At 41.7% G+C, this 14,036-nt stretch overlaps 1 protein-coding gene across 1 annotated transcript; it reads right to left on the reverse strand.

Annotated features, from left to right (window-relative positions):
* Positions 1–3,124: 3,124 nt before the first annotated feature.
* Positions 3,125–4,099, reverse strand: OXGR1 (oxoglutarate receptor 1). Its single transcript, XM_054389322.1, has one exon. The coding sequence runs from the start codon at positions 4,097–4,099 to the stop codon at positions 3,125–3,127; it is 975 nt and encodes a 324-aa protein (XP_054245297.1).
* Between the last annotated feature and the right edge of the window lie 9,937 nt (positions 4,100–14,036).

Consider the following 14,036-nt stretch of genomic DNA (forward strand, 5'->3'; position numbering starts at 1 on the left):
CCCCAGTCGAATCTGATCTATGGTCTTATATGTCAGTGGTCTAGAAACTTAGAATCATGAACTATTTCAATTGGAAAAGATCTCTAAGGTCAGTGAGTCCAACTGTCAATGTAATACCACCATGGCCATTAATCCATGTCCTGAAGCATCATGTCCACAGGTTTCACAGGTTTCTTGAACACCTCCAGGGATGGTGACTCCACCACCTCACTGGGCAACCTACTCCAATACCTAACCACTCTTTTCAGTAAAGAATTTTTTTTCTAATATCCCATCTAAACCTCCCCTGGCACAATTTCAGGCCATTTCCTCTCAACCAGCCCCTGCCTCACTACAATCTGCTTTCAGGTAGCTGTAGAGAGCAATGAGGTCTCCTCTCAGCCTCCTCTTCTCCAGACTAACTTTTCCCAGTCCCACTTCTCTTGACTGAGACACTTAATTGGCTAAGGGCTTTGTCTGATGGCCAAAGAGCTTTGCCTTTCCTATCCCCGGGTGGCTTGGCCCCCAAAGCAGAGCTTTGAGTTTTAAATCTTTTGTTTCAATGATTCAGAAGTTTTGGTCTGCCACACCTGCACAGATCATTCCAGGCAATGATGCTATAGAGAAGATGTTCCAGGCATCTTATATTTAAAAAAAAGTACATAGCTTGGATGCAAGAACAAATAGATGTGCTGAGTAATTTATCCAGAAAATACCAAGTAGAGCTGAAGGAGAACTAACAGAGCTTTATTTAAAGTTGAAAGCAAACCCAGCTCCTATACTGTTGCAAAACCAGAGGTAATTCCTTTTCTGTCTCAAATACCAGAAAAACCACAATATAGATGTTAAAGCATGATACAATTGGAGTTAATAAAATTCCTGTGTCTATATGCAGTAGAGACTTAAAAGATAATCTATCCACATGATTTTGTTCAAAGAAAACTTAATGGTTTGTTGATAGGGTACTCTAAACTTAAAAAAAAAAAAAAAAAGCCAGGATGCTGTGTTCAGCACAGTCTTCTCATGGTAGATGAGTTACTTCTGGTGTCTCAGCAGCAAATGCTTGTGAGCAGCAGCAGTGTAAATATGGTAGACAGGGTGGTGTTGCTCTTTGGTAATGAGCAAAACAATGCACAGCATGTGGGATGGGAAGCATTTTCCTTGTATTTTTTTGAATGTTTGCTTCATGCAACATCTCTCCAGGCCTGCACTGGGTGAGCTTCCCTCTCCACCTACAGAACTCATCCACCATTCATGGATGAATAGTGCTCACAGGGGAGATCGTGCTTCACTGTACATAAGTTTTAAAAGTTACTTTGATGAATACCTAGGAGCAGATTAAAATCAAATTGGCTTTTTCTGCAGGAAAATGGCTTTCTCCTCCAATTTCTCCCCATGCTTTCCCTTCACAGCCCATCTTCTACCCTATCCCAGACAAATGCTGTTCTTTTCCTTCTGTTGCTCCTTCCAATGACAGGGATGGAACTTTATCCCATTTCATTCCCTCCAGATGTTGCTTGCTGCTGCCTGCTGCTTTCCACAAGCTGGCCATAAGAATGGCAGTGAATGGGCTCTCCATGACACAGAGGACTCACATACTATCTTCTGGTTCCTCAGGCATGTGTTTAAGGGAATGGTAGTCCAATGGTCTTACTCTGGTGGTCACTTGAAGACAGGCCATGTATAGAGAAATTCATTAAGAAGAAGGGTTGCATGGGAGCCTTGCAGGAGCATGTGTTGCCATTGGTTAATGAACATTCTGGAGTGGAAAGGAAGAGTAATGAACCATGAAATAAAGCTGTTATAAAAGTGTATTGGAGGATTCACTCTGTGGTCATGCTTTTGGGCTCTGAATGTTGTGTTGCAATACCTTTGTCTTGCTGTTGGCTGAGGTGCCTCAGCTGGTCCTGGCATCTGCAAGTGGTGAGATTTTCCTGCAGGCCTTTTTTTTTTCCCTCCTGCAAGACTTCCCATATTATCTGTCAAAGCTGTTCCTCACCTGGTGTGACCAAGCACAGCTTCACTGAGCAAAGAAATGTGAAAAAAGTACTTTTATTGTCCATGGATTGCAGAGAAGGACTTGGTATACTGATGAATGAATAACTGACATAAGACAGAAACATGCACTCTAGCAGCCCAGAAAGCAAATCATCTCCTGGGCTACATAAAATAAGTGTGGCCAGCAGGTCAAGAGAGGTGATTCTGTCCCTCTACTCCACTCTGGTGAGACCTCACCTGGAGTACTGTGTTCACCTCTGGAGTTCTCAGCACAGGAAGATGCTGACCTGTTGGAGCAAGTCCAGAGGAGGGTCACAAAAATTATCAGAGGGATGGAAGACCTCACCTATGAGGAAAAGCTGAGAGAGTTGGAGTTGTTTAGTCTGAAGGAGTCTTTGGGGAGACTTAATTGTGTTCTTTCGTTACTTAAAGGGGGCATGAACTTTTGGGTCTATGTCTGATCTACTTACCTTTTATGATCAGTGGACAAAAACAGGCACTTCTAGGTCTTGATTCATCTTGTCCAAATAATTAGGTTAATCACACTCTAGAAATGCTTATTTCTGTCTATTATAATGGTAAATTATAAAGGGAGGACAAGGGGATTAGCTTATGTGCATAGACATACCCTATCAGTGTCTCCAGGGAGAAAAGATAAATCTCCTATGGGTCTAAGACAGGTGTGGTGAACTGTCCTCAGGAGGGTCATACCACTCTTCATTGCTTAGGAAAGAAGTCAAAGGCAGGCACCAGTCTTAGACTAGACACTTAACTTCTAAGTTGCTAAAATTAAATTAAGTTACTCCCACCCTGAATTTATATATGCCACTAATAAGCAACTATTTTTTTCTAGAAATGTAGACTCTTCTCCAAAAGAGGTATCAAGGATTCAGGAAGTAAATGCAGAAAATTTTCTGATAAGTTTCACACTGATTTTTAATGTTATTTTATTTAAATATTTTTATTTTAAATTACAAGTTTTCTCTTTTGATAATCAATTTGTAACTCCAAAACACAGAACAGATTCACTGTCCTTTGGCTTTGGCAGGGTAAACCTGAGTATTCTGATGTCAGGGAGAGTGTGCATGGCTGATTGACAACAAGTTTGGACCCTTCCTCCATAACTCTGCGATGTCACCAAGCTCTTCTACTTCAAGTTCTTGTTTGGCCGAAACTTGAGGAGTGAGATGATTGCCTGCTGGAAGTTGTCTCCTGTCACTACGTAGAGCAGTAAGTTTCCAAAAGTATTTAATGCTGCTAAAGGTTTAGATATAATCAACATCAAATAGATTGTGTTCCTCAAGTGGCAGCTAACCGGTCGTGCCCGGAGCTCCAACAGAATCCCTCGGAAGATGTGGAAGGGAAGGAAGCACACATAGAAGACCACCAAGAGGACAACAGCGAGTCTGCGAGCCTTTTGTTTGTAGAAAGCCCGCGTGTGGGGACCGGTAGCCAAGGTGTAAATAATAAGCACATAGCACAGAGTCACTGTCAGCAAGGGCAAGAAGAAGGCCAAGGCAGTCAGCAGCCAGTTGTACCAACGACTAGTGTCAAGGTCCTCAGCAGCAGCCAGATCCAGGCAGATCGTCCTGTTCTGCATATGCTTCGTGGCAATCAAGATGCCCAAGGGACTGATGGCCAGCAGGGAAATCATCCAAACTACTATGCAAGTCACCACTGCCCATGTCCGGTTTTGAAGAAAAAGGAATTTAATTGGGTGGACGACTACAAAAAAGCGGAAGATGCTGAAGCAGGTGAGAAAGATAATACCGCTGTACATGTTGAAGTAGAAACAGAAGTGAATAAACTTGCACATGAAGTCTCCAAAAATCCAGTTATTTCCATTAGCAGAGTAGTGTATGAAGAAAGGGAGTGTGGCTACATATAATAGGTCAGTGACAGACAGGTTTAACATAATTATGGTGCTGCTTTTCCAGGGCCTCATCTTGACAAAGTAAACAAAAATTGTCACTATGTTCCCTGGGAAGCACAACAGGAAGATTAGGCCATAAAGGATGGAGAAATAGAGTTTCACCTGTAAGAAATCTTTACCTTTGCAGTTTGGCAATTGGTCTGCACAGCCTGGCAGAGAAGTAAAATTGCTGGTGCATTCAGATACCATGTTTGCAGAGATGATCTTAAGGCTTTAAAAAAATCAGATGGTTTAGTTTTAATTGATTTGTTGGGAAAATGCATTCAGTTATATTTTTTGTCACTGCAGCAAATGTTATATGCTTGTCAAGGCATAGCAGAGGAAGGGAACAGGGATTTGCTAACTGCTACCCAGCTCTGACTTAGATAACCCCACTCAAATATCTGATTTCACCTTTCCCTCTTCTTTATGTTTAATTTTTATAATGATTAGTTTCACTCCTATCTGCTGCAGGAATAGGAAGCACACAGAAAGAATCTGGACTTAGATTTTGCAGAACTGTGAACTAGTATTATCCTTTCAGAAAGCAGAACCGTACCCCTATCTTATGTTCATCATCTGAGCTAATCAGTATTTTGTGCTCATGAAACCAAAGATGCTGTTCTGGTTTCACGAAAACCAAAAGATGTGAAGTTCAGATACAGATCTCAGTGCCTAATGTTCCCATAACCTTACAATCAAGGCTTTTTTCCCGATATGATCTTATTCTTTTGGAATCATCAAAGTATAAACTAATATAAATGCTTTTTAAATTTTATTTTTCTTTAAATTAAGATTTATAGTGGCATAAAACTAATTTAAATTATTAAAGGTTGTTTCTCAAAGTGCAGAGGGAAGATGGAAAGCACAGATTATTGAGTGAAAGTACTGATCTTGCTCCTCGTTTTGGGCAAATTGGAACTAGGCAGACTTGTGTCTGCTGTAGTAAATTTGGATCTCTACACAGTGAGCTCAAGACATAACCTCTCTTGTTAGTTTTTTAGCTTGAAAGAATGGTAACCAAGGATGAAAACCACCTCATCTAACTTCTGATGTCAGAAACTGAGATGCTTAAAGTGGAGCCACTCTTCCTAAGCCCCCTTTTATCACCAAGGGAGAGATGTAGGTTCCTCCAGAGCATAATGTCTTCCTATAAGTGAGGTTTCTAAGATCAATTTTTATTCTTTTGGCATAACTATTTCTTTCTACTGATGACAAAGGTAGCCTAAGGTGACTAGTTCAGACCTGGATATCTAACTTTCAGATGCCTCAAGAGAGGAAAGAAGCATATCACTCTGGGTCTTCTGGATTTCAGGTGAGCACCACTCCATCAGATCCTAACCTAGTCCATCTGAGAAAATATTCTTAAATGACTTCACAAAGTGAAGCTCAAATTCCTCTGTCTTTTTCCAGAAACACATTGACCATGCAGGATGAAGTCACTGCACATTATTGGAGTTTTGGAAATCTTGCGTAAAGAATTAGGGTTTTTTATGTGATTCAGCATTTGGCATGTTACCTGTATGGATGTTTCTGCATTATCCCAATGACTGGTAGAATACAACAGATTTTCTTTGACAAAGCTTGTCATTAAAGCTGGGACACAAAAGGAATTATTTAATCATAGCCAGTCAGAAAGGTGGCTATCACTTCTCTACTCATGAGCAGAGAAATTTGAACAGTCTTTCCATAATTTAGTTAAAATGCCAATGCTTTTCCACGTGGATGTTACCTCTGGTATAAAAGTTTTGCAGTTAAAGATGCATTAGGTAAAGGCTATCAAGCTTGTTTTAAACAAATCCAGATGTACATTCATAAAAAAATAGCTAGAGATATACAGGTTTTCTCTCTTTTCTGCTGCCCACCGATACCACTGTCACCTACATTTATGTCTCTCACTGGTATATTTTAAGTCAAGTTATATAAAATTTTATAGAATATTTGGTTCATCCTCAGTTTAGTTTTCCTGTACTGCTGATCAGTTCTTCACTGCAATCTTGAACCCTCCAAATTGAAAATGGAGAAATAGTGCTTACCTGAAAACTTGCAATTCTGCTTCTCCTTTTGATACTGCTTTGATCCAAGAGCACTATAAATGAAATGTATTTATGTCTTCCTTACAGTGAAGTCGATTTTAGTATGGCTTTGCAACTATATACATTCACTGCCTGGCAGGCTGAGACTCTGTGTGGTCATAAATTAGGAGATTGGTAAAAAACCTCAGTTACTGTCTCAGGTATCTGCTCTTAGATCTGTGTGGCTGGATGAGATCTTTTTTGCCCTCTGTCATTCAAGCTGTCTTGTCTTCAGTGGGCAGAGTGTACTTTGCTGGCAGCAGTTCTGCGTGTTGGGATAGACTTCTAGTATTCAAATCTCAGCAGATCACATTTAAATTAGTGTGTATGTGTACATGCATGTGTTTATAAAAGACATTTCTTCTGAAGTGAAACCTAATCACCAAGGTGAGTAAGGCATGTTGCTGTTTTAAGGTCAGGTGGAAAACGTGACGACGTGCTGTCTTTGTTAACACCCAATGACACATAAAGTACGATTTTCGTTTTATATAAGAAATGTAGCTTTCTTTTGGCACAATGTGATTTTTCAGAAACTGTGGCATACTGCATACTTATTTTTGGTGAACAAAATATCTACAATTAGTGTCGGCTCGTTATTACTGGTGTAGCTGAAGTTGCAAACTTGTTTTCTTCCGAGCCTTTGCTTTTGGGCTTCGTGATTCACAAGAGCTGCAATTTTCAATGCTTCTTGAACCAAAAGACTGTTCTTGAATAAAAGTCTCATTATCATCTTTAGCTCAAGGAACAACATCAAAAGATATTATTATTTTAAAAGAATATAAGTCATAGCATCTTGCATTTTGAAACTGCAGGCTTCAGTCCCTGAGCTTACAACTTAGTCCATGCAAAGAGGCCACAGCTGTCCAGCATGGCTGGCAGCCTTTTGGCCTTGGTGCATTTTATAGGTTCTACTCCCAGATGAGGCTTATGATCTGTTATTAAATGAGCAAGATTTCATTCCTGAACATTGAGTCTGTTAGTGTAGTTACTGAGAACCACACATATATGAATATTTTTTGGTAGACTGTCTTGATTCTCCTTAAGTGCCTGTACCACAGACATGAGTTAAGAGAAAGCTATCTGTTTTGCTAATCATACTGCAGGGAATGAGTGGTAAAGAGGAAAATCAAGACTAGGGCAGCAGTAATTTCTGATAATTACAACATTATCTATCTGTTACCGTTAGGGGAAGGGCATCATCTCTATTCTCATCTGACCAAACTTTTCTCTAGGTCAATGCCCACAGCACTTTTAAAAAATGTCTGAAGTTTCTCAATAATTGTAAAATACGCTGTCATGTACCAGCTCAGGGCTCAGCAACTGTTCAAATAGCTATTACCCTGTTCCTAGACACTGCATGTGTCATTAGAAACCATTTGTATGAAGCTGTAGTGTTATAAGCACAGGGGGAGCTAATTATAGTTAGGCATCATTTAATGCGTCCACTACTTAATCCATTATATCAGTGAGAATAGAAAACCTGTGCTGCAGTGGCTGGTATTTATCCTTCCTTGGCAGCAGCAGTCTTATGTAAAGCAGAATTGGGCTTTCCCAGCACCACGACCTGGAACTGCCCAGGATTCAGGGCACTGGGTTCTTGAGGAAGCACTGGGGTCATCTCTGAGTATCAAACTCTGACCAGGAAAAGAAAACAAACTACCCAGTTTCAGACCAGTTTCAAGAAAGTGTGACTAATAGAAGGTTGTTCTTGCAGAGCTGCTCTGGAGAGCAAGCTACTTTCTTTATCTTACCCAAATCTTGTCTCATCATCAGCTGTAGAAACCACATGGTTCCTGTGACCTTCCAGCCTCCCTGCACGCATCACCAGGATTTCAGGAACTCCTCATTACACAAGGCCCTTTAGAAACATTGGATTTGATTGTCGACATGCAACTTGCCCAGGGATTTTGGAAAATTATGGCTAAACTAACAAGGGTCAATGGTGAATATTTGATTGGAATTGCTTCCCTGGCATTATGTAGGGATGCAATCCTTGAGCAATCTGGTCTGATGGAAGATGCTCTTGCCCATGCCAGGCGTGGAAGTTTGAACTAGATGCTCTTCAAGGTCCCTTCCAGCCCAAATCATACTATGATTCTAATTTATCCACCTCATATCCTTTTAAATCTAAAATACAGAAGTGGAGAACAAAGTCCAATACTTACATTTTGCTTTGTGGCTGTTTGCAAACAGTGTCTCTCCTCTGAATGGGCTGGTCGTTAGCTTTTTGGGCATTGGAGCAGAAGACATTGTAGCAGGGCTTTTTGTGGAGTCTCAGCATCACAGCTGAACTTGACTCTAATTGGGACTCATAGGCATGAGGGCCCACTCCTCCTCCTCTACTCCTCCATTGCAGAGGCCATTCTCATCTCATGAAAACTCATCTAAAATCCATGGGCACGAGTGAAAGACTCCTTTCATAGTCAGACCTTTGGACATGACAGCATCCAGTGTGGTGCAGTAGAAATGGCAAGGATAACTCTGATTAATAATTATGCAGAAAAACAGGCAGTTTGTTGGGCAAAGGCTAGGCTCCAGAGTGTTAAGAGCTTTCATTATACATTTTAGTTTTGGTTCAGCAAACATATAATCTTTCCATGGGCTATTTCCCTTAGCAGACATACATTTGTTTGGCTGACATTACTCTGTGTGTGATTGAATACCTAATTACAGTTGTTATCAGACCACCATTGGAAGATGCTCAGTTCTGTTGAGAATGATAGCTTGTGTCTTCATCACGCAGAGAGATCAGCTCCAACTCTCCCTTCGTATTTCTCCCCTGAGACAGACTGGTAAGGGTAGCATTTCTTTAATCCCTAAGTGCACAGTAGCTCTAAATTGATCATAGTTAAATGCTGCCAGCCAGTTATGTAGGTAATGGAGTCTGTTAATGAAAACTTCTGGAAAAGAATATTTTACTTTAGGAAAATTACATATATAATCTGGAATATAAGCAGTGCTGCTGCTATATCAGCTGAGCAGAAGTAGTTCGATACAGTTCCAAAAATAGTCTGTATGGATCTGAGGCACTATTTCATGGCAATATTAATCCTTGAAGTGAACTGGTGCTCATCGACTACAGGCTGTAGGAGATAGAACCTGCTGCAGCCTTTAGATGAGCACTGAACTTTTAGAAGGTGAGCTGCCCCATGGGGAGTGGAGGGAGGAAATACAATGGGGCAGTTTGCCTGCTCAGAGACAGTATGTTCTCAAGTACCTTGGTACAGCACAGGCAAGACCATAAACTGATGAATAAAAAACACTGCAGGAGTACCCAGCTATGAAGTGGCCTTAAACGCAGCAGCTGTGCCAGTTAAAAGTTCTCCCAGCAGACTCTAAAAGCCAAACTAACCTCATTGGAGATGTGACAACAGTTGTAATTGTTTCAGGTAATGGGGCATTTCCTGAAAATGACCCAGCTTAGTCAGTCTGAAAATGGAGAGGACCAATTTGCTGCCTTGTTATTTTGGGTTTCTTTAAGTTGCAAGATGAAGCTGGCTCTAAACTCCTGTGAGATGAGAGGTACATCTGTGGCTTCTAGGATTGTGTCAGTGCAGGATTCAGCAAAGGATGCTGTTAATGTGGCCTCTAGCACACATGCAAGTTTTCAGTCATTGAAGATATATTATGTTGTGGTGCTGTTGCTCTTGTAATTTGCTTGCAGGATGCTGTAGCACTTGAAGGAAAATCTGCCCTTTGCCTTAGGCCACTTCAATAAAGCTTTGTCTTCAGGAAGTGACTTGTACCGTCACAGCCTTCTACACACGGATTTAATACGTGCAGCCAAAGATGAGCTTTCTATTAGCCAGATACCATTCCCTCAGCTAACACGAGCCTTTAGCTAATGCCTGGGTCTTTGCAGAAGGACCCTGGGTTGCTTCATTACTACGCTGGTCTCCCTCCAGGCCCAACTTCCACCTAATGAAATTCCTCCTGTGCTTTGGAAATGTTCCTTTCCCAGTGGGACCGGTGCTAAGAGGAGCATAAGGAGGACGGGGAAGGGAGCTCAGCCATATACACTTTATATTTTAAAAGCATCATTTCCCTCCTAAGTTTATCTCTTTTAGTTCTTTTCTTCACACAATCACTAAAGTGAGATACATTTTTTGCATTATTAAAGCTTGTTTCTGATAAATATCAGGTAGAATTTTACTATTATAAAGCAATAAGCAGAAATAATTCTCAAAGTGAAATTAGGAGGGTGCTTGACCACAGTGACAAAACAGAACTAAAAACCCAAAATTAGATGCTCCACAAATTGTCACTTGACTCTAGAGTCAAACATCTTGTATTTTTTGGAGCACTCTCACTTACTCTCAGGCAGAGAACTGTGCAACAAAGAAGACATTCAGGCTCCCTGTCCCAAACCCTTACTATTCCATTTCTCTGGGTAGAGAAATCTCTCTACTTGCATGGGAGTGTGAAGGGTGCTCCCCTGCTTGCTCTGCTGGCCTCACTCCCAGATTCATGCAGCTTTCCTGCATTTGAAAGTCTCATGCTTTTTAAATGATGCATAAATGCTGAGTATTGTTATCCTCAGGCAATTAAATAGCTCTCCAACTATTCAGACAGGGTGGAGACACAGATTGTTGAAATAGCTTTCAAAGAGATAATTCATACAAACTGAGCCTGTGGAATTCATACTTCCATGTTTTTTTCTAATTAACCTCTTTCTTCTGGCTATTTTGTACTCAATCTAAACCAATAATAAGAAAGGGAGATGCTTTTCTCTGCAGAAGCTTTCTTTTGCATTGCCTTTCTATGCTGCTTTTCAGCAAGAGCTTCAGGGTCTTTCCTGGGCTTTGGTCATATCTCCCTCTAAGCTTTGCAGGACTTGAACTACCACAGCATCAGGCTTTAAACTGCTATGTCATATTTGTCTCCACCAGGGCACAAGTTCCAGCTAAAATATAATCCCAGGATTACAGAACATATTTGGTTGGAAGAGACCTTCAAGATCATCTAGTCCAACCTTTGACCCAGCACTGCAGGGTAGATACTAAACCACGTCCATAAGCACCAGATCCATGTGTTGTTTAAACACCTCTGGGGGTGGTTACTCCACCACTGCCCAAGGCAGACCATTCCCATGTTTAATAACCCTTTCAGTGAAGAAATATTTCCTGATTTCCATCCTAAACCGCCCCTGGCATGGCTTGCATCCATTTTCTCTAGTCCTGTTGCTTGCCACCAGGGAGAAGAGGCTGGCCCCCTTCATGTTCCAACCTCCTTTCAGGTAGCTGTAGAGAGAACATCAGCACTGTGTTAAATCTGAGTGTTATTTTGTTGATTTGAAGGCAGAGTAGTGCATTGGCTGCATTCAAATGCAAAAATTGTGGAGTACTGGAAAATCAGAGGCACGTACTGCAGAGAGTAACACTGCCTTTTGCTCTTTCTACCCAAGCAGGGAGCAAGCAGAAAGCAGTTAACCTTCACAAGCAAATGCTCTGTAAACCCAGTAGTACAGGAGAGCTGGCACTGCCTATTCTAAATACTGTGAGAGAATCACAGAATCACAGAATCAGTAAGGTTGGAAAAGATCTCAAGGATCATCAAAGTCCAACCTGTCACCCAAGACCTCAAGACCATGTCACCAAGTGCCATGTCCAATCCCCTCTTGAACACCTCCAGGGATGGTGACTCCACCACCTCCCTGGGCAGCGCATTCCAGTGGCCAATTACTCTTTCTGTGAAGAACTTTCTCCTCAGCTTGAGCCTCGAGTATTCATCAAAGCTTACAAAAGTGGGGAAACAGGAAAGAAATCACATCACCATGGGACAGGAGATTACACTTCTCAAGAAAAGAGAGTTAGAAGAAGCTGTGTGCTTGACCCTGGGTTTTTGGTTTTTATAAGGGAACAGTGTAAAAGTTGGTGATAAAATTAAACGAGACAATGTGTTAAAGGATATTAAAAATGCAATACCCTGCATGTTCAGGCTGTTTGGTGTCAAGCCAATTATTTTAGTCACTACTCTGCATTTTGCCAACCTACAAATCTCCTGCTGCCTATTGGCATAATTGATGGTCTGTTGGAACTGGAGGAAGGAACTGCTACCCAGGCTTTTGCATCACATTTTGTACATCATATTCTAAGGAGGCATAAACTGGTGCGTTTCCATTGGCTTTGGAGCCAAGTCAATCCACCCCAACAGAGTATTAATACATTGGTTTTCGTGGTACAGTCTCTGCAACATGACAAGTGCAACAATCCCTCTCTGAGGGATTATCTTGGTGCACGTGATGCTTGTCTCTCCTGAAATCCTCCATCCCATTTAAAGGGGATTTGCCCTGCATTGCAAGAGGTGGGGTAGACAGAAACTCCTCAGGACATGCAGTCCATCTGCTGCCGTATACAGGGACATATACTTGGCAGTCCCAGTAGACATTTTTCCAACCTCTTCTAAAATCTTCTGTCCACCAAACTTCTGTTCTGCTTCCCTGTGCCCACAGGAGGTGTGGACTCAAGTCTGACAACTTCCCAATCCAGTCATAGTCATAAGCATTCTGCTTTTTTGGGTGTAAGTCACATGTGTGAAAGTTACGGTCATCTTTCTTCCAGTGGTGTTTCCCCTAGAGTGAACAAGCTATTCCCACAAACTTCTCTTCTCTGGTTTTGCTTTTTTGAACCTCTGTTCTGCTCCCTGTCCAGCATGTCCCCCTCCTTCTTGAAGCGCAGTGTCAGACCAGACATGCCACCCCAGGAGACATGTTACTAAAGCAGAAATGTTACTCATCCTGCCTGGCAGGCTGTGCTTCTGTTTCTATGTCCCATTCTGCTGTTTGCCCTTTTCACTACAGCACAACGCATTTGACTGATGTTGAGCCTGTGACCTGCGCAGCCCTTCGATTCTTTACTGCAGTACTGCTGCCTAAGCAGAGAGTCCAGATTTGTGAAGCTGTGACTACTTTCCTCCAAACATAAATTGTGCGTTTGTCCTCATTGTATTGCATCCTGGCTTTTTTCAGACCATTTCTCCAATTTCTGTAAATTGCTTTGAATCTAATGCTGTCTGCCAGCATGCCAGCAGTCCCCTCACTTGTCATCTGCATGCTTAGAGGGTATACTTTCTAGTCCATTGCCCAATTCACTAGTGAATATAATAAGGGTGAGCTCACTGCATAATCTGGATTTTATGGAAAATTTTGTCATGCTAAACATCCTAGAGCTGGGCCTTGCCCTTCTCTCATAAAAATGCCATCAGTATTATCTGTGCCTGGAGAACCAGCTTTTGTGGACACCTGAGAAAGAAAGCAAAATACCAAGTTTCATGTCTCATGTCCCACTCCAAAGCATTTTAAAGAAAAAAAACATCCCATCCCAAGAAAGGAGATGGATTATGCTGGACCATCCTGATGGATGATGCAGGAACCTTCTCCGTCCATCACTGGCTCCCTTGTTTTCTGTCTAAGACTGACTGGCCACCTGGATTGATAGCTTGCATGTTAGCTACTTGGTTTCTATCAACATTTTTTTAAAGATTCAAGTCATTCACATGGAACATTTCAGCAATTTGAAGGGGAGAATAATTCTGTCAGAAATGTTTTGATTAGCTGAAACCAGCATGTCTGATTTTTTCTTAAATAAACCAGGTACAGAGAAGTCAGTCCTAATTCAGTGAGCAAATGGATCTCTCTTGCATTGTGCAGGGCCATTTTTCCTAAATCTCTCCCTCAGTGGTTGGCCTACACAGATAATCCTCAGCACTAACTTGGCAGCAGAGGGATTCAGCTGAAGTCTGCAGCACAGCTGATCTCTGTGTCTGTCCAGATCCCTCTGTAAAGCCTTCTTCCCCTCAAGTAGATTAACACTCCCGCTTGCCTGCTAATTTACTCAGGGTGCACTTGATCCCCTCACCCAAATCATTACTATAGATATTAAAAAGAAGTGGCCCAAATACTGAGCCCTGGGGAACACCACTTGTGACCACCTGCCAACTGGATTTAATTCAATTCACCACCACTCTTTGAGCCCTGCCTCCCAGACAGTTTTTCACCCAATGAAGCATGTGCAAGCCATGAGCAGCCAGTTTCTTCAGGAAGATGCTGTGTGAAGTAGTGTCAGTGACTTTAG

This window comes from Indicator indicator, chromosome 1, assembly GCF_027791375.1.
Source record: "Indicator indicator isolate 239-I01 chromosome 1, UM_Iind_1.1, whole genome shotgun sequence".
Classification (NCBI taxonomy): domain Eukaryota; kingdom Metazoa; phylum Chordata; class Aves; order Piciformes; family Indicatoridae; genus Indicator; species Indicator indicator.